This window comes from Nansenia antarctica, assembly GCF_963989245.1.
Source record: "Nansenia antarctica genome assembly, chromosome: 1".
Taxonomy (NCBI): domain Eukaryota; kingdom Metazoa; phylum Chordata; class Actinopteri; order Argentiniformes; family Microstomatidae; genus Nansenia; species Nansenia antarctica.
Window position 1 is genome coordinate 65766879 of NC_137674.1, and position 21660 is coordinate 65788538.

Sequence of the window (21660 nt, forward strand, 5' to 3'; positions counted from 1 at the left end):
GGGCACAGTGTGATTTATTAATGCGGTCACCCTGAGTGTCCGGAGGATGGGTGTGGCATAGAATATTTCAAGGAACCTGGCTTTCCTATCTTTGTTGTTGAGGTTGTTGATGAGGTTGGAGAGTCCCTGTGCCCTAATGATGTTTAGGATGTCTGGGACCCCTTTCTCCCCATTCTCCACTGTTTTGTACAGGGTGGTGCGTTTTAGTTTTTCCATCTGGCTCCCCCAGACAAAGGTAAACATGATCCTTTCGATGGTTTTGGATACTGCTCTGTCTGGGGGAAACACCCTGCCCAGGTAAAGGAGAATGGGAAGAACAATAGCCTTCAGGACCAGGATCTTGCCTGTCATTGTGAGGGGCCGTGCACTCCACTCACAGATCTTCTTTTGGTTTCTTTTTGGAGTGAAGACGAGCTTCCCCAGGCTAAACAGTCTCTCTACGGGGGCGCTGGATGGAGTGGCTGCATTGTATTTGAGTGAAATGTTCTTTATCCGTGGAAATCCATTAAGAGTGTCCATCCCTTGTCCTCCTGATTTGAGATAATCCACAACTTCACTTTCAGCAGTAGCAGAGGGGTCATCCTCATCCTCAAAGGAAAAGAACTCCTCTATGGCTGAGTCAGTGAGTGTTGGTGTGCTGGTAGTACCTGTTTGCTGGTCTTCGTCTTGGACACTTTTCCGGCACTCTGCCAGCAGACTTGCCTTGGCCTTATCCTTCCTGTCCTGTGTCCGCAGCCAACGTAGTTTAAACCTGGGCAGAGTCACAGCAGCCAAGACAGCATTGTCGCTTTCCAGCACCTCTGCAAATCTTGTTTTGATTGCCTGAAATGATACATAATGCAAAGAGCATATTATACTGACTGTCTTACACACACACACACACACACACACAAACAAACACACACACACGCACACACGCACACACACACACACACACACACACACACACACACACACACACACACACTAATAGCATTACACATTAACCATATTTAAAAACTTTTCATAATGTATGGATGCATTTAATGTATTTAAAGATAAATACTAGTTCTTACCTTGACAACTGCCTCTGGGAGGTCAACAAGGATTTGCAGGCCACTCTTCAGTTCCAGGATCTTGAACATCAGTGTCTCGAGCGTGGGTAGGAGTGTGCCATGGAAACAGTGGTCTTCTCCCTGAAGAATGTCTAAGGCCACTGTTAGTGGCTTCATTACACTACAGTACTCCCTGATGAACTGATGCTCTCGTTCTGTGATGGCTTTCAACCCGAAACTTGGAGGAGATGGTGTTCAGCTCGAATACCGGATAAAAAAGTACTTGAACGTCATCTTTGACTTTCACGTAAGCACATTTTTCTAAACGGACGTAAGCATTATTTATAAAACGGGCTGAGATGGTTTAAAGTTGCGTACGTGCTTCCTTCTATAAATACCAAATATACTTGGAATTGAACGCAGGTGAATGAGGTTTGTATTAACGCCTGTGATAGCGGCTCAATTATAGCGGCTGAATTAAGACAAGTGCCATAATATAGGGTAGGCGTTCGTCTGGAAGCGGGAGAGGGCAGAGAAGGGTGGCTTCTCGGTAAGTTGCATTTGTAACGTTTGATCATGACAACTAACCAGGCACATGCTTATACTCAGTAGGCTACTCAAGTTGTAAAAGAAAATCAGGGGAGGTGGTGGATTTTATCATATGAGGACAATTTTAGCATCCCCTCAGCGTCAGTGACTTCCGTGTCAGTAAAAATGTCATTGCATGTGTGCGTGCCCCCTCGCACCTTGAAATAGCAGTAATACCACATTCATTCTTAAGGTATGTACATCGCTGTACATACCTTATGTTTTGTTGTATTGTTCTTCCCATGATGGATGTACGTTTATCTTGTAGATAGTAATAGTTATTTGTCTGTATTATCTTGTAGATAGTACTAGTTCTTTTCTTATGTCTGTCTTACATGTAACGATGAATTGAAAATCAAGGACCCCAATTGAAATAAGCCAGTGGCTTTCTTGGGTTTTTATCCTTTTAGTTGACCTTGTATGTAATATGTACTTTCATGTACCTACTTCTGCAAACCTTCTAATAAAGTTTTCAATCAATCAATCAAATTGATAAATGACATAACGTATGGAAAGAGGGGAGGGCAGTTTTAGAAGGGGGACGATTTTGACTGTTTTCAACTCGAGTGCTGCTTATTGTAATAATATAATGGTCTTATTCTTATCAGGGGCCTCATTCATAACGGGTGCTTAGATCAAATGTTGATCTTACCCGTGTCGTACGTAGAAAACCACGTCAACGTAGTGATTTATACAATTTCAACGTGAGTCAATTTGATCGTGGAAACGATCGTAGCTCGACGTCGAGTATTCAACTTGCTTACGCACATTACCTACTGGTTATGCGGAGTTATTACAGGCATGTGAGCCGCACTGCCTAGTGTAATTCATGCAAGTGGCTCGTAATAAAATTAACGATGTTGTTATCAGCCGAGAAAATGAGTTTAATTCAAGATTTAAAAGGAACTGATGTTTCTGATTGTATTTCAGTCTTCCTTTATATCCCTCCGGAGCTGTCTATCTCCCCTTCAACATGCCTAGTGCGTTCCACAACGGACCTTGCCCGGCCAAGCTCTAAATTATACTGGATTTTCTCCGTGTCAGGGAGTGAGCAGCCATATATATATAGGCATATATAAGACCACCTGATAAGAATAGGACCATTATATTATTACAGTATAAGCAGCACTCGAGTTGAGGGGGGATGGCATCCCCCCTGAAATAAAAACAGTCAAAATCACCCCCCTCTTTCCATACTTAATGTCATTTTATCAATGAACGTGGTATTACTGCTATTTCAAGGTGCGAGGGGGCACGCACATGCAATGACAGTTACTGACACTGAAGTCACTGGCGAGGGGATGCTAAAATTGTCCTCTTATCAAATCCACCACCTCGCCTGATTTTCTTTTACAACTTGAGTAAAGTATAATCATGTGCCTGTGTGCCTGGTTAGTTGTCATGATCAAACGTTACAAATGCAACTTACAGAGAAGCCACCCTTCTCTGCCCTCTCCCACTTCCAGACGAACGCCTACCCTATATTATAGCACTTGTCTTAATTCAGCCGCTATAATTCAGCCTCTATCACAGGGTGTTAATACAAACCTCATTCACCTGCGTTCATTTTTACCTGCGTTGGTATTTATAGGAAGGACGTACGCAACTTTAAACCATCTCAGCCTGTTTTATAAATAATGCTTACGTCCGTTTAGAAAACTGTGCTTACGTGAAAGTCAAAGATGACGTTCAAGTACTTCTTTATGAATGAGGCCCCAGGTGACATTGAAAACAGGATTGCGACCTGAGGTCTGGGTAGAGGAGGTCTGGGTAGAAAATATTGACACTTTGGGCACAATTTAGACATGTTCACTATGGGGTGTACTCACTTTTGTTGCCAGCTGTTTAGACATTAACAGCTGTGTATTGAGTAATTTTCAATGGACAATAAATCTATACTGTTATTCAAGCAGCACACTGACTACTTTAAGTTATATCAACGTTTCATTAAGATAGTGTTATCCCCTGAAAGGATATGACAGAATATTTGCAAAAATCTAAAGGGTGTACTCACTTTTGAGATATACTGTAGGTGCTACGTCGACTTGGTACATGCTGGCATGTCTAACCCTAACCCTAATCCTAACCCTAACCGTAGCACCCTAGCACCTAACCCTAACCTTAGTTTCCCCACATGTACCGTAACATATACACTGGTAGACCCAGAAAATGGTTCAAATATAATTGAGTACCGTAAAATAATAGAAATTCATTAATTTTCATTCATTCGGTAGTATTGTCAACTCCTGATCAATGTACATTTAGGTTGTATAAAAAGAGATGATGCATAATAAACGTTATGATAATTGTTGAAGTGCCTCTTGCTAAGATGTTTTTAAGACGATAAATAATATCACAGCTTGGTTTATCAAGTGTAGGCTATTTATAGCACAAGACTTGCGCTGAATGGTTGGGTCGCAGGCAGTGGCGAGTTCTATTTTCTTTTATTTAGAGTCTGTTGTTGACTGACACAGCTTAAACTGGCACAACCAGCAATGTAACAATTGCAATTCCGCCTGTGTCCACTGGAGGACACAGGCCACTGGGAATGCACGTGGTGACGTCACGATTTTGTAACTCAAAAGCCCTGAAAGTCTCTCCTTCTCTCGCCGGGTGCAGTGGCGTGCGCCTGTAATCCAAGCTGCTGGGAGGCTGAGGTTGGCGGATCGTTTGAGCTCAGGAGTTCTGAGCTGCAGTGCACTATGCCGATCGGGTGTCCGCACTAAGTTCGGTATCGATATGGTGCTCCTGGGGGAGCCCGGGACCACCAGGTCGTCTAAGGAGGGGTGCACCGGCCCAGGCCGGAAACGGAGCAGGCCAAAGCCCCCGTGCCGCTCAGTAGTGGGATCGCGCCTGTGAATAGACGCTGTAGTGCAGCCTGAGCAATATAGCGGGACCTAATCTTTTCATCTTTTTTTTCTCCACCAAATAGCATTTCAATGTTGTACTCCATCAGCGATATTGTTTTCGACCATTGCTTTCTAGTCTGCACATATCTTGCCAAACCGTAACTTCTCTGTAACTCAGGCTACTAGCGATAACAGCCGTTTTTCCGACAACCCGTGATCGCCTCTCTCTGGAATAAAGGTGTTTTTTATTGGTTTTTATAAAAACGCAACACCGTGTATACAATCAATTAATCAAACAATCAGACATTTAAGACATTACATTCAACAACAACCAACATTAAACTAACTAAAGTGCTCAGTGTTCAGTGTATTGTCCAGTGTAGTGTAATGTTCAGTGTTCAGTGTCCAGGTTCCAGTGTCGGTAGGAGGCAGGGGTAAAAAACCTGTTCGCTGTGCATCCGGGAAAAAAATTCCCCTGCAGCCCTCTAGTTGTAGAGCGACTACTATCCAGTTTGCCCACCAGTGCAAAGCCGTGGCTCCCCCACCTCCCTCCCCCGAGGGACCCCACACACCCGACTCACCCGACCCGCCCCACCACCGGCGCATCCGGCCCAGCCCACCAGGCTCAGACTCCTGTAGCCCTTCACGAGGCTAGCCGGACCAGGCGCCCCAGCGGCGGAGCAGATCGAGCACGCAGGCCGACCGGAAGCCCCCGAGGAGAGGCCCAGAGAGCTCGGCGCATGGCAGGCAAGCAGAGGCGAAAAACCTGTACACAGCTTATCCAGGGAAAAAGCTCCCTGGCTCTTCTCAGCTTGTTCCGGGCTGGGGGTTGGGGGTTGGCGGGTAGGGGACTGGGCCTGTAGCTGGGGGGGGGGGGGCCCGGAACAGGGGGTTTGGGGTCGCTGAGTTGGAACCTGGGGTTGGTGCTGGGGTGACGTGGTGGTTCCCGCCGGTCTCTGCTCCTGGGTCTGGAAGCCTGGGTAGGTGTCAGAGCTGGATATGACATGTGCCTGAAAAGATACAGGAGTGAGAGAAGGGAGGTGTGCATGGTTTGTGTAGTGTGCATTTTGGTGTCAGGCGGGTGATCAGTACTTCCCTGTGACCCAGTGGTGTTGGTCATCCTGGTGCTGGTGGTGCTGGCAGAGACGGCTGGTTCGGCTGTGGGTTGTGTGTGGTGATATTCTGGTGAGGGTAGGAAGTGGGTCAGTGCTGTGTACATGTGTAGGTGGTGGAAGGTGCAGTAAACTTCCCTGTTGGTGTTGTGCGCTGCTCCTCTCCTGGTCCTTGTGATGGTGATACTGCTGACCAGGGCTTGTGCTGGAACGGTGGTGAAGGTGATAGTGCAGGAACTGGTGGTGTAGTGAGGTAGGCCCGGGGTGGGGGGGGGTTGGTCGATGCGGCGCGGCATGGGGGGGGGTTTAGAGGATGACGTCCTTCCATCTCTCCACCCCCCACACCGCTCTTGCTTGATCCGGGTTATTTTTAAAGTCAACAATAGCATGGTCCCTGAGGCAGAGGGTGATTCTCCTCCTCAGGGTTGTCAGGTGGACGCTCTGTTTCTGATAGACCCTGATGTTCCTCGTCTCCCAGAGTACCTGCTTGACGGCGCTGATGATCCTCCACTCTTGTTGTAGTTGGGGGGTTGTGCACCCCCCGGGAGGACCATACAGGATGTTCTCGCCCGTCAAGCGGGGCAGGGTCAGCAGGCTGTTTAGGGAGACAGAGGGAACAAACAGGGCCCAGACCCGCCTGGCCACGGGGCACTCACAGAACAGGTGGTTAATGTGTTCTGTGTCCGTGCATCCGTGGGGGCATTTCTCAGTCGTTGCGATGTGCCGCCTATGCAAGAATTCCCTAGTGGGGAGACAACCATGAGCAGCCATCCAGGCAATGTCTTTTTGTTTATTGTTAGTACATTTATGATTAATGTTTTTCCATACCTGTTTGGAGTCCACGGCTGTGCTGGCCTTGGGGTGAGTAATGGTTTCCTTCGACCTTATGAAGGTCATAATGTCTTTGTATTTCCATGAGGCCAGCCCAGCCGTGGACAATCCTGTCTTGAAGGCAAAGTCCCTCCATATCTTGTAGACAGGAGGGGGGTCCCAGCTGTAGGGCACAGTGTGATTTATTGATGCGGTCACCCTGAGTGTCCGGAGGATGGGTGTGGCATAGTATATTTCAAAGAACCTGGCTTTCCTATCTTTGTTGTTGATGTTGTTGATGAGGTTGGAGAGTCCCTGTGCCCTAATGATGTTTAGGATGTCTGGGACCCCTTTCCCCCCATTCTCCACTGTTTTGTACAGGGTGGTGCGTTTTAGTTTTTCCATCTGGCTCCCCCAGACAAAGGTAAACATGATCCTTTCGATGGTTTTGGATACTGCTCTGTCTGGGGGAAACACCCTGCCCAGGTAAAGGAGAATGGGAAGAACAATAGCCTTCAGGACCAGGATCTTGCCTGTCATTGTGAGAGGCCGTGCACTCCACTCACAGATCTTCTTTTGGACCTGGCGGATGGTCTCCTTCCAGCTGCCGGAGGCTCCTCCATCTTTCTGGTAGGTGATCCCCAGCAGCTTAATGTTTTCCGTCTTTACAGGGAAGGAGGTTGCCAGGTTCTCCTGCCAGTGCTGCGACAGAAACAGCTCACACTTACCCCTATTGATCAGGGCGCCCGTGGCTGCACAGTAGTCCTCCACCACTTTCGTTGCTGTGGAAATGGAGCGACTATCCGTGCCGACGATGGTAATGTCGTCCATGTACGCCACCACCTTGAGCCTCTCCCCCCGGGCCCCTGGTAGAGGGTAGCCCATGATGTTGGGGGAGCTCCTGATCTTCCGTAGGAACGGCTCCAGGTAGATGACGTACAGTAGAGGGGCCAAGGGGCATCCCTGCCGTACTCCAGCTTTGATGGGGAAGGGGTCTGTCAACTGGTTGTTGATCCGAACTCTGCTCGTGATGTTGTTGTAGCAGAGTTCGGTCCAGTTGAGCAGGTGCTGGGGGAAGTTCATGCCTCTCAGCACCCTCTGCAGGAAACCATGGTTAACCCTGTCAAAGGCCTTCTCCTGATCCAGGCTGAGAAGGCCTAAAGGGGACCTCCGCTCCTGGGAGTGCAGGATGAGGTCTCTCACCAGGAGCAGGTTGTCGTTGATGGACCTACCGGGGACGCTACAGGTCTGGTCAGGGGCTATAACTGAGGGGAGGAGGGTTTGAAACCGTTGGGTGAGGGCTTTTGTCATGATTTTATAGTCCACTGGGAGGAGATTGATGGGGCGCCAGTTCCGGAGGTCCTTGAGGTCCCCTTTCTTGGGGATCAGTGTGACCGTACTCTGTCTCATTGACTCTCCAAGCCTCCCTTCCCTGTAGACGGCTTTGAAGACCTCCGCCAAGTCCTCCTTGAGGAGATCCCAGAGAGTCTTGTAGAACTCTGCTGGGATCCCATCCGGTCCAGGGGCCTTGTGTGTATTCAAGGAGTGCACGGCCCGGGTGAGCTCCTCCGTGGTCAGCTCTGGGTTCTCACTCTCACCACCCTCGGGGACCCGGTCCAGACCATCCAGGAAGGTGGCCATGAGAGTCTCGTCGGTTGTCTTGATGTTGTAGAGACTCTCGTAGAACTCTCTTGCCACCCCCGGGATGTTGCCTCTGTCTGACACGGTGTCCCCATTGGTGTCGTATAGGGACAGGATAGGCTTGTGTTTTGACCGTGCCTTGCGGAAGAAGTGGCGTGTGCATTTCTCCTCCTCCTCCAGGCCCTGGAGTTTTTCCCTGAACTGTTTCTTTTGTTGTTGCTCCCGGTAGAGGGTGGCAAGGTGTTGTTTGGTCTCAGCCAGTTCTCGGGCCACATCCAGACCACCCAGTTGTAGGAGACTTAGGCGTTGGAGGGCCGCGTTGTGGTGTTGAAACCTGGCCCTCTGTTCTGCCGCTTTCCTCCTTCCGACTGACCCGAAGTAGCCCTTTGTCCTGGCCTTAACCATCTCCCACCACTCTATCGGGGAGTCGAACAGTTCTTTTAGGGTCCTCCACTCCAGGTAGCGCCTGGAGAAGGAATGCACCACTGTTGGGTCCTGAAGGATCGATGTATTCATCCTCCAGGTACCCCTACCCGCTCTTGTTTGGCCATCCCATTCCAGGGACACTGTCAACATCCTGTGGTCCGAGAAGTGGGCCGCCTGGCTGGTCAGGGTTCCCATCCTCAGACCTGGCGAGAGCAAGAACATGTCTATCCTGGAGGAAGAATTCCCGGAGGAACTCACCCTTGTGTGTGTCGGCGGGGAGGTGCCACCGGCGTCTACCAGTTGGAAGTCGTCTATGATGGACTGAAGTTCTGTAGTGGATCGGTCTCTCCTGGGCCTGCTGCGGTCCTCATCCCGGAGGGCACAGTTGAAATCTCCCCCCACTAGGACTGGTGTGGGGATGAGGAGGAGAGACCGAAGTTTCTTGAAAAGGGAGACTCTCTTGGCCACGTTGGTTGGGCCGTACACATTGATGACCCTCAGCGGCGAACCCTGGATCTCTAGGTCCAGAACCAGGATTCGCCCGCTCTCTACAACCTCCCCCTTTTTGGTCTGCAGAAAAGGGTTGGCCACCAAAATGCCGACCCCATCAGCTCTATCAATGTTTGAGCCTGACCAGAGAGAGTCCCCCCGTGTCCATTCCTCCTCCAGGGTGGCGTCCATCTCCTTGAATGGGATGGCGCACTCCTGGAGGATATACATGTCTGACTGATGTTGGGTGATGTACTGGTAGACGACCTCCCGTTTGTCTGGTTGCCGGAGGCTTCTGGTGTTGAGAGATGAGATTGTTATCCTCATGGTTCTTGGATTTGGTTTGTTCCAATTTTTGCTAAGTTATTGCACATGAGGTTGAGGCCCTCCAATGGGTCGTTGGGGGCCAGATAGTGTGGTACCTCCCCTTGGCTGCTCATGGTGTGGGGGTTGTCTCCCCTCTGACTGCCTGGTGGCCCCCTCATCTGTGTTGTTGATGAGGTGATTTTCGGTGGCCCGTACGGTCCGGTGAGCATGGACTGGGGGTGGCTGGTGGGCTGTGCAGGGTGAGGAGCATGTGATGACTGGAGAGAGGAAGAGGGTGGGGAGGAGGGTTTGGGGGGGGGGGAGCCGGCTTACCTGTATGGCGTTGGGGTTTGGGTTCTGGAGTAGTCTTTTTGTCTGGTTTTTTCCGGATTGCCTTTTTTTGTGGTCTTTTGCGTTTTGGTTGAGCCAAGCTCCAGTCATTTTCACTGTCTGATTGGGAGGGGAGGTGGATCTGCGGTGTGCTGCTGGTGGCTATCTCAATAGAGGCCGGCTCCCCCTTCATGGTGTTTTTGCAGGGGGTGGAGGTGGCAATGGGGTTTAGGAGGGGGTGGGTGTTGAGGTTGTCTGTAGGGGGTGCTGGGACGGTTGGTTCCTCTCCTTCTCCTTCTCCGTCGCTCGAGCTCTGATCGTCCCCTCCATCGCTCGGGCGCCGGTCCTCCTCCGTCTCTCCCTTCTCTTCCTCCATGTTGGGTGTGGGTTGGGGTGTGGGTTGGGGTGGGGGTTGGGGTGGGGGTTGGGGTGTGGGTTGGGGTGGGGGTGGGGGTTGGGGTGGTGGTTGGTTGGATTTATAGCCCCGGGCTCTACTTGCATAGGAACTTGGGCAGTCACGGTAAAGATGCCCCTGTCCCCCGCACAGGTTGCAAGGTCTGGTCGTGGTGCACTCCGACGTCGGGTGGTCTTGGCGGCAGATTTTACATACCACGGCCTTGCAGGCCGCTGCCAGATGGCCCAATTGGCCGCAGTTCCTGCAGAGCTTCGGCATACCGTAGTAGTAGACGGAGCCCCTGTTGTTCCCCAGGTTGATGGTGCTGGGGATATGTTGGACTCCGCCTATCCCCTCCGGGTCCGGACGGAGTTGCACCAGCCATTTCTTGGCCCCCGTCCACACTCCGTCTTCATCCAGGACCATCCGGGCCCCCGATTTAAGGGTGGCATGACGGTGTAGCCACACCTCAATATCATATTCCTGAATCACCTCATTGTGGAATTGAATTGTGACCACTTTTGATTCTAAATCCGTTAGTGGGTGGGCTGTAAAACGGTTAAGTGGGGGTTTGTGTTCATTAATCCTATGAAAGGTCCAGAATTCCTCTAACAGTTGGGGGGTTTTAAAGCTCACTTCAAAACATTCATTCGGCCCAGGGGGCTTCACCAGGCAGTTTAGATCAGACGGCACAAAGCCCATACCTCTCTGTAGAACCGCCCTGCTGAATTCCAGGCGGGTCATCGTTGTTACTGGTCTGGCAGTCTTCTGTTGGGGGGCTCCATCCATGGCAGCCTCCTCAGTTGGGTTGAGCGTCAACCTGACGGCGTTGTAGCGCCGCATCGCTCCGGGGTTCATCGTTGGAGTGGGGTGGGGGGGGTGGGGGATCAGGGAGGAAGGAGGGAGAGGAATAGGGTTAGGGGGAGGTTGTAGATAATTTTTTGGGGGGGGGAATAGGGTACTTGCCGTTAGGTTAGGGGTGTTGTTCCTCTCAGGTCCTCACGGCAGATTTTGGACTCTGGCTTGGGTCTGGAACTGGGTTCCCGTCTGGGGACAAAAGAGGGACACCTGAGAGCGAGTGGGGACACCAGGTGGCCAAAGACCTACGGTCTTGAAAGCACTCCCCTGTGTCCCTCTCGCTCCTAGCTTAGATGTTATAGTTGTCCTCCCTCCTGGTCTGGTTGGGGTCCACTGGCTCAGCTGGGTCGGCTGGTGGGTGTTGGGCCCTCTCTCACCTCTGGCGTGCTTGGGAGAGTCGAGGTCTTCGGAAGCTCCTCTCGGGGTCCGGCCTTTCCGCTCTTTTGAGGGGGGCTGCCCAGGGGCCGAACTCGTGCTCCAGTGGCGGGCAGGCCACCTACTGAAAGAGTCGCGGTCTTTGGAAGCTCCTCTCGGGGTCCGGCCTGTCCGCTCTTTGGAGGGGGGCTGCCCAGGGGCCGAACTCGTGCTCCAGTGGCTCCAGTGGCGGGCAGGCCACCTACTGGTCACCTACTGGAAGAGTCGCGGTCTTTGGAAGCTCCTCTCGGGGTCCGGCCTTTCCGCTCTTTGGAGGGGGGCTGCCCAGGGGCCGAACTCGTGCTCCAGTGGCTCCAGTGGCGGGCAGGCCACCTACTGGTCACCTACTGGAAGAGTCGCGGTCTTTGGAAGCTCCTCTCGGGGTCCGGCCTTTCCGCTCTTTGGAGGGGGGCTGCCCAGCGGCCGAACTGCCCCAGTGGTGAAAAGGCCACCTACTGGAAGAGTCGCGGGTCTCCGGCAGCTCCTCTCGGATCCCGGCCTGTTCCGCTCAAAGAGGGGGGGGTGGGTCGGGGGAGCCACCTCCCAGCAGCGGTCAAGCCACCTACTGAGAAGACGTGCTCCCCGACCAAGAATAGAAAAAAAGGAGGGGCATAGAGCCTAGTGAGGAAAAAGGAAAAACCCTAGATTTCTCAAAAAAAACACAAAAACCCACACCCCACCGAAGACTAGCTTTAATAGAAGTCTCTAGTAAGGGCGAAAGGCCTGTGCGTTTCTTGAAGAGAAACCAGAGTTTGCTCTTAGCCAAAAGGCCGAGAAGCAATCACTGTGATCTGAAGAGAAACCAGAGTGTACTCTCTGGAATAAAGAGGTAATAATCTTTATTTAGAAACAGTACATATTGTTTCCAGCAGAGAGAGCAAATCTACCGTCAACAAACTGAGAGGTGGATGGATGTTGGTTTGGAGTCGGACAAAGTTCCACTATTTCATTTAATTTAGCCATTTAGCAGACGCTTTTATCCAAAGCGACTTACAATTATGAATTACAGGGACAGTAGTTGGTGTGGTTTCAGGCGGGATTTGAACTCACAACCTCCCGATCACAAGTCCAACTCACTATCCACTACTAGACCACCACTACCTACTGATGAAGTACTGTCTAACGGCCTTCTGTACCCATCTAGCCTAGCTATTCCTAATAGTGTGTGTGTGTGTGTGTGTGTGTGTGTGTGTGTGTGTGTGTGTGTGCGTGCGTGCGTGCGTGCGTGTGTGTTTGCATCCTCCCCCTGGTTGGGCAAGAATAGGAGCACGGTACACACACACACACATGTAAAAGGACCCATGAGTGTGTGTGTGTTTAAATCCTTCCCCTCTGGTTGGGCAAGAATAGGGGCACAGTACACACACACTCACATGTAAAAGCACCCATGAGGAGCAAAGTGTGTGTGTGTGTGTGTGTGTGTGCATGCGTCCCATGCAGTGGCGGCTGGCTGATAGAGGGCGCTGGGGCGCCACCCCCACCTTCACTTCCTAGTTGCGATTTGTAAAAGTTTTTAAAAAAAATAAACATTGTTTATTCACAAAATGCGGCTGATATTCTGTCGGCGCCTATCAGCATTCATTAAAAATCCTCCAATACAATCAACATTTTATCTGTGTGTGTGTAAAATTCACTGTTAAAATACATAGGGGGAGGAGTCGGGGCGCCGGCCGAATGCAAGTCTATGGCAGGCCAAATACTTTTGGCTTACACGTGAGCTGTAGCAGCGCTCCAATTGTCTGTCTCCTATTTCTCGGCCGCATGCGCAGATTATAGACTTACCTAGGCTGCAGCCTAGGGCCACTACCACTAGGGGTAGTAAAAAAAAAAAATGCCCTGAATATCCCTGAATATCCGGTTGTTAAGTCTGACGTCAAACGTGACGTTTTGCAATTTCCGGCTCCAAACCAGAAATACAACATTGTGCGCGCGACGCGAGAGAGTTTTTGCCGGGTGAGATGTCTTCAGATAGAAAGTAAGCAAGTTGAAACGTTAGCTAATATAATTGCTGAGTGTTCTGACAGAGAAAGTTGGTTAAAATTGGTCGTTATTATTGTGACTAGAAAGTGTCTGACTGACACTTGACAATGACTATAATTCCATTGTAAATAGTGTCAAAGAACTATCAAGCTAGCTAGCTAGCTCAGAGGTGATGAGATGAGCTAGTCTGCTGCACACATGCCAGCTAAAGAGCTAACTGGATGCACTTTATTATTTTACTTAAGTTAAATTAGATATACAATCTTTCTTATTCTGCTAGAATTGGGCTTCATTGGTAATACCATAATGGCATATTTACAGTACATGGACAGTGGATTGAAGCATTTGAAATGTCTGTTTTGTATAGTATAGTTGGACATGTTTTTTTTTCCAGGTGAGAGAGTAAAGTCAAAATGACATTATCTGACTGCATTGCCCACAGCAATCCAAAATTCAATTATAATTATGTTATAAATTGATATGGATCAATTTATACCTCTTATTAGATTATAAATACTCAGGTTGTTATGTTTGCCTTTTGGTTGACAGCAAAAGGGAGAGAGGAGGATAGAGAGGGAGAGAAGGAGAGAGAGAGCAAGAACCAGGTGAGAAAGTGGACAGGTAGTCAAGACCACATAAGTAAGTAGCCTTGAGAACTGATGGTTCTCGAGCCTAATGGCTCATAGGGAAGGAGCCTATCTCCTGTTTCCGTAGCGTGAGGCGGCTTAATGTACAAGTTAGTACACCCCCTGGACATGACGCTGGTATGTCGCAGGGTCTTACCCCCTGGTGGGGGGGGGGGGGGTCCATGCCACGGTCCATGCCACCCCCCCAAGGCAGCAAACCTAGGGGAAACACTGTTATTCTCATGCTAAAATCGACTGTAAATCCAGATTTTAAAGTTGATATTCTTCCCCGTGGAGCATGCCCCCATAACCTGTGCCCCACCCAAAATGTTTAGCACCAGCCGCCACTGCTCAGGATATCTTGGTATTTGATCACCTGCTATATAAAACATCGCCGCTCGGCTTTAATGGCTTAACCGCAAAAAATAAATAATATTTTATTAAATTTGCACAACAGAACAATCAGACAGCACAGGTATTGTCAAGTTACAAAACAAAAACAATGGTTAGCATACATGGGTTGCATTAGTACACTGGACATATGACATATCAAACACAACAGAATCACGTCAAAGGTAAAGAGACATGTGCTCCACCAGGTAGCAGACGATCTTCAGGTGGCCGTCGAAGCAGGCGGCTCGCAGGGGGGTGGAGTTGGTCGTAGAGGTGTTGTTGACTGAGGCGCCTTGTCTGAGGAGGGTCCGGACCACGGGGAGGTGACCCGCCGCCGAGGCCGCCCACAGCGGAGCAGCATGGATGGACCCCAATTATTATGTACCACTCTGATCTGTGTATGCATGTGAGATAGTAACACATTTTTTATTCAGTACACCCGCATCTATACAAAGATGGCGTTGACAGGTATGTTGGATTGCCGCTTTTTCATATATTTGCAAGTATATCCAGCTGCATTTCCACAGTCAACCTGCATTGGCTTCGTTGCAGAATTTTGCTACATGGGAAATCCCCAACTTCCTAGCTCGTTTGTTGTAAAAAGCTGCATGAGATGACCTGCAGGTACTGACCAGACAAATAATATATTGAAATGGAAAAAGACGAAAGCACACATCAGTAAAGTTGAAGGGATTTTAATCAAAATCAGATGTAAAAAAAATCTCACATTTTTTCCCCCCAAACAAAAATAATTACTTGTTATATATATAATAGTAATTTGCCCAAAAATGTCTTTCAAGCCAACATTCACTGAAGAACAGCCTTCAAGACCAGCAGCAGTGCATTTCCAGATGAGATCACAAGCCAGGAACTCCTTTTCTTGAGGGCCACAAGCCAGGGGCTCCTTTTGAGGGCCACAAGCCAGGAGCTCCTTTTGAGGGCCACAAGCCAGGAGCTCCTTTTCTTGAGGGCCACAAGCCAGGAGCTCCTTTTGAGGGCCACAAGCCAGGAGCTCCTTTTGAGGGCGCTGTCATTTTGGAGGCTACTGTGGGCGATGATGTAACCAGATCACTCCTGCAAGGCTCTGATGGGAACACTTTCATGTTCTGGATCATTCCCTCAAAATGCAGTGATAAGTTACTCTGTATAGAAGGAGCAAAGTAGAAGAAATAGATTTAAAAGACACTGGTAGCCAGAACTGGCAAAGCTTTAGAAAGCATGTGGGAGAAGGGTGAGATGACTGACGTGTCCTTCCTTCTGAAAGCATAGTGTAAGGATATGTTACTATTGATCCTCTGGGGCCTTCGTAGTTCATGTGGAACACACTAGCAGATAAATCAGTTTTCATTATACTAACATTGTCATCACATTAAATAGACATGATGAAGAACAGCCTTGGAAGAGAAGAGTATAGGGAGATGGCCTGAGATGTTTCAGAGATGCTTACATGTATGTCTCGGATGAATTCGATTTGAGGGATATCCTTCATTGTGGCCTCATGACGTAAAATGGCCTCCTCGTCCCAAGATTGGGTCATAATCTCCTGGATCAATCTGCAGGGTTCAAAGACACAGTACATAACAGGATTCAACAGTCATGGTGGAAACAACCGATTTACAGTACATATGCCATTTAGTGTGTGTATATGTAGTTTCAGTCGAACAGTGGAAATCTGCCCTGTGTTTTTGAAACTGTGAACTTCCTCTTACTGTTTTTCCTCTTTCCCCAAAAATGCTGCCAGGTAGGGTATGTTTGGGTGGCTAAAGCACTCGTTGATGGCAATTGCTGGGTAGTACAAGATATCGACCTGGCACATCTCGTCCGTGGTCGCGAATGCCATCTGTCAGAGGAAAACATTACACAGATGTTGACAATGAATTAATTTGTTAATAAAAAATGTTTTATCACTATTTGCACTTCTGGTTAGATGCTAAGCTCCATTTCGTTGTCTGGTACTTGAGCTCTGCAAAGACAATAAAGTTGAATCTAATCTACTGTGGGTGGAAATGTCTTTCATTATTCAATCAATTAAAATATTTTTTTAACTGAGACATGAGAAGTTATGGAACAGCGACATAATACCAGCACAGGAGTGTAACAGGTTTGTAAGTAAAAAGGTTCTACCTAGAAGCTGAAAGGGTTCTTCCACAGGGACAGTCCAAGAACCATTTTGTAACCCTTTTTCCCCACTAACAGTGTATACAGTACACTCACCTTTGTTGGTCCTGTGCGATCAACAGTATTATAGGTGCACTCCACCATAAGCACATCACCCTGCAGTGGGAGAGAATTATTTTCGCTTTAGAAGTAACTCCAAAACCAAGAATTGACATCAACAGACCACAAACACTACACATTGGAATGTCCCCCTCATCAGGTCCATAGGTACAACATGCACCATCAGAGGCCATTCAGACACAAAGATTTACGGGTTAGACTTTAAGCTCATTGCCTGTAGTTGGCCTTCATATAGAGTACATGCAAGTAATAACAATGACAATTGTTGTAATGTGGATTACAACAATATTTACATGAATACTTACTGGTTTAATTGTCTTAATGTTCCCAAGGTGGTTAATCTGCTGATACTCAAAGTCGTAGTCGTCATCAAAGCCCAGTATGTCAAGTTCCTCTCCGCCCCTGTTCATGGTAAAACCACCAAGAGCTCAAAGCGTTAGAAAGACACAGCTACTCCAGTTAACACAGTATAACTTCTAACCACTTGATGGTGCTCAACACTTAGAACAACCAGGAGAAACTGCCGGTCACATAGCCATTGGCTTTACCTCACGTTTACGCAGCACACGTTTCTAATTCAGAGCTACGCATGGCAGTCGTGCAATTCGCAGACATCTGAATATGACAAAAAGACTTCACTCCTAGTAAAGCCAGTCCTTATTCCTGGCAAATGTGCAATAATGGAGCGGCTCAGGAGGTAGAGTCGGCATCTAATGATCGCAAGGTCAGCGGTTCGATCCCCTCATGTCGAGGTATCGTTGGGCAAGACACTGAACCCCAAATTGCTCCCAATTAGCAGGCCGGCACCTTGCCGCTATTGGTGTGTGAATGTGTGTTTGAATGGGTGGGTGAATGAGGCCATTGTAAAGCGCTTTGGAATAAGGCATACAAGTGCAGTCCATTTGCCATTAGCCAGGAGATGAGGTTAGTCATGACTAATTCTGGGAGCAGCCCTTCAATAGGAGCCTTCCCCCTCACCTGAAGTGGCCGACTCGCAACTTCCTCCCGGCCAAGTGAGTGTGTGGGGCCACAGCAAACACCTGGAGGTCAGGCATAGGGTCAGCCAGGAACTGGGAAGGAGGAGAGTCAGGACAGGAAGAGGAATAAGGGCAGATCTTCAACAGGATCCATGTCAAACTTCCCTTTCTGTTAAGACACCATGCTGGATCCCACCTCTGTTTCTCCAATGACTTTTGTAGCCAATAGTCTCACCTCTTTTCATGGCATCTATGCGTACCTCTGAAAAGCGTGAGGTGTTACACATGGCATAGCTGTGGAAGGCTGAGGCTTGGGGTGGGATGGCGTAGCCCCATGTGGGAAGCACCCCAATGCCTAAATGTATGGCAGCCGCGTCATGCTGCCTGAGCTGGGCAGAGTAGTACATCCTCATCCCTGAGTTGTCCCTCCGGCCTGTAGGGGTGACAGTAGCCAGGGTGATGGACACAGCCAGAGCTAAACACTGCATGCAATTTTTACTTCTAACTGCCACAGAGGCCCAAGCTTTAACCAGAACTTCCTTGAAGCATCAGCAACTTCTTGGTCTGCAAAGTAGCTGATCTGTTCATACATCATAATTTGACTGAAATGTTACCCGCTTCGTGTTTGACATTGTTGTAGTGTATTTCCAGCCTGTAGAAGGTGGCATCATACTCTCCTCCGACGGAACCACCGGTATTTTCCGGAAGCTCAAACGCCTAGGGACGGAGAAGATGCAGATACTCATTTATCACTTTTCCCTGGCCAAAAACATTACTCATCCAATTCTTCTTTTTTTTAAATTAGTTTTTCTGATTTTATCCCTTTTTCACCCAATTACCCCCTGCCTATTGCGTAGGATCCGCCGCACGACCCCGTGGCCGGCAGCCCCAGAGGAGATCGCCAGGCAGACTAGCTGTCTGGCTCCTCGAGCCCGACACCGTTACTCCAGCACCAGACGGGGGCGGTGTTGCGCGACGGATACTTGTCCGGAAATAGTCCTATACCCCCCTTGGGAGCGGCCGCTCAATATGCCGCTCCCTGTGAGCCCCGGCCATATCCGGGTCTGGCGAGACCGGGACTCGATCCCAGTCCCCGGTGGGCAGCTTGCACTAGAGGCTAATGCTTAGACCGCTGCGCCACCGCGGGACTCATCCAATTCTACATGCATTTGTACACAGCATCCCCAGAAGGGGGCAGTCTCTCACCCCTGCTCCTACTGCCCAGCCTGATTTCCTTGTCCAACAGTCCTCGATTCTTTCAGTCTCATAGCACGTCCACTCGTCAGTCTTGGTCACAGATGATGGGCAGCCATAGAGCACCATGTGGTGGATCAGGTCAACATTGTCAAGGACTGGCTCAAACTAAACTCAACAAGTAAAGTGGGAGGTAGAGAGGAGAGTGTGAATAAGGACATATCATTGTAACCCATGTTAAACAAAACACCCCTGTTCAGGGAGTGAAAAGTGTAATTACCAGCCTTCATAAAGTGGCAGAAAACCATTAAATTAGATAAATGTACCCGATAATAGTGATGTTTCCCATTCAGCTTCGGTACTGCAATGATCTTGCATTGGTAGTGTGTGCGATTGGTAGGGATAATAAACTGCAAGGAAAGAGATTAGCCAAGTGGGTTACCACAATCATGCAGTAGCATTCCATTCCACAATGACATGTAGGTTTAATATACTACTTGTAGCATTACATTACAGTATCATACTGTAACTAGGGAACAGAAATGTTTGACCAACTGACCGATCACATCAAGAGGTAATTCAAAGCTTATCCTCAAGGTGGCATTGTGGTTAAAGTATTATGATCCTGCAACATTACACATCAACACATGGTTTGAGAGGTACCATGTTGACCTCTTGGTGTGGGGATCCACAAGACAAAAACATTCCAGAATTCCTCAGATCTCATTCCTAGTGCATCAAGTCAAACTTACATCATGAAAAGTGAAGTCTATGAAGTTGCTGTCTGGGAGGATGGCTCTGGGCATGTACTTGAGCAGGTTCACCTCCTTGATTCCTCTGCGGTCCTGGTGGTACTCGATGTTATCAGTCATTCCATAGGCGTAGATCAGCTTGATGGGACCATCCTAAAGACGATGGAAGGGAGAGCAGACTTGATGGGCAACAATGAACCTTTAACTTGTACGGCAGACAACAGAACCTTACAACCATGGGCAATAACACCAAGGATCCTAGTGATATGTATTTAACCCAGGTCTGGTGAAGTGTTGGCTTACAGCGATGTGGAAGTCGTCTGTGTCACATGTTTGGATGGACCTCTTGAAGGTCATGGTGGTGTGACCGTCGACCTCAGTCAAGGACAGGAGAGTGTAGCTCTGTTTAAGGTCTACCAAGGGAAGGCTGAATGCTGTGGCATGGCGATCCTACAGGGCAGACATAAATAATGATGTGGCCTAATAGCTGCCATTACAATGCAACACTTTAATTACATCGTTCTTCGCATCAACAAAGCGAAAGTTTCGAATATTAACTTAACCAATTAATAACTTCGCTAGGGGTAAAGATCTTAAGACATATATTCACGTCTGACTTCGAAGACCAAAACACAAAATTCAGATTTGGAATTTTGAAAATGAATACTTCTACTACTATTAGCAATCAATCATCATCCGCTTATGCTACAACATTTCCACAAGTGTAAGTGCTTCTAATACCATAACTAAAACTACAATACACTACCATAATCTGTTGTGTCAAGTGGTAACAGTAGACATGTAGTAATAACATACAACTCCTCCATAATATAAATACTCAATGAAAATTCCCCCAAACAAAATGACTTAAAATGTTGACTTTTACCGTGAAGTAGGAGCCGTCGGGTCCGACTCCTCCGATGACGATATCGGATCCCGGCATGCCCCCGTTTGGACTGAACCCGAAGCCCACCCAGGCTGTAGTCCTGACGGTCAGCTTAAACGTGATGGTACCCTGGACCTCACTGAACCCCCACCTCAGGGTGACGTCCCCATCCCGGTCCAGGTGCTCCGTGAAGGGCAGGACGTAATCTTCATCTGCCCCCGTACAAGGAGACCAGGCCAGGAGTAGAGAGAGGAGGACGCGGAGGAGGACAAAGCGCATGCTGTCACCCTGAGATATATTCGGACACATCATGTGTTGTCACGGAGATGCAGCGAGAGAACGAGAGTCCCAATCCCAAATTCAACGCAACATCACACGACGACAGCGTTTTATATGCAGGTGTAGTGGTAATTACTATTTCCTACACCTGCGTGTGGGCGGTGCATAGTGAACAGTGTAGTCTATGAAGTTGCTGTCTGGGGCTGTGTTCGGAATAGCGTACTAGCATACTACTCATACTAGATATGACGTAGATTTTGAGTATGTAGTACGTTCACACTGTACAGTATGCGAGATTTGAGTATGCGAGAAATGTAGTATGTGAGCAATTACTTCCGGGAAAATTGAAGTCAGTTACGATGGACACTAGCTCGGGCAAGTATATCCAGCTGCAGGCATCAAATCCATCACCCGGAAATGTGATGTACCATTTGGTTGGAGCGCGTCATCGTAAGCGCGTCGGTAAGTAACCGCGGTATGATGACGTATGGTCCATCACGTTTCCGGGTGATGGATTTGATGTCTGCAGCTGGATATACTTGACATTTTATAGGACATTTAACGAACAATAATTTGAACACGCAATTGAGAAGAAGAAGAAGAAGAATTACAAATACAATGGCAAATGCAGCTCAGGTGAGAATTTCGAAATATTATTAATGAACATGTTATAGTTTTCAGATGTGTATTTATTATTTAGGTTGTTGCATGTGTTACGCGGCTGTTTCGCACGTAGTTTTGTTCATCTGGCTTGGCTAATTGGGTAATCCTATGTGGTTTAGCGTTATCAGAGATATTAGACAGATATTAGATTAGATTCAACTTTATTGTCATTGCTGAGTGCAAGTACCAACAACAAAATGCAGTTATGCATATAACCAGAAGTGCAAATAGTGACAAAACAAAGATAATGATGTACAGCTGGCAGGGCTAAAAAACGCCGCGTTGTCTTCAACCACTTAATGTAATTTAAAAGTTCACAATAGATACATTCTCAGATGTCTACCGATTACTTATCCCCCTATTTTTATTGCTTGTTTTCTTGTTTTTGAGAGCTGACTTTTTGCAGGCGCCGAGCTGTGGT

General features: G+C 48.4%; 1 protein-coding gene across 1 annotated transcript; it reads right to left on the reverse strand.

The window, feature by feature from the left end:
* Positions 1 to 10970: 10970 nt before the first annotated feature.
* LOC308152165 (DBH-like monooxygenase protein 2 homolog) lies at positions 10971 to 20576 on the reverse strand (the record flags this gene model as incomplete). Its single annotated transcript, XM_080525085.1, has 12 exons — positions 10971 to 11026; positions 15112 to 15238; positions 15698 to 15803; positions 15960 to 16090; positions 16794 to 16890; positions 17467 to 17558; positions 17726 to 17898; positions 18080 to 18182; positions 18672 to 18827; positions 19412 to 19564; positions 19715 to 19861; positions 20298 to 20576. The coding sequence occupies 12 exons, from the start codon at positions 20574 to 20576 to the stop codon at positions 10971 to 10973; spliced, it is 1620 nt and encodes a 539-aa protein (XP_080381211.1).
* Between the last annotated feature and the right edge of the window lie 1084 nt (positions 20577 to 21660).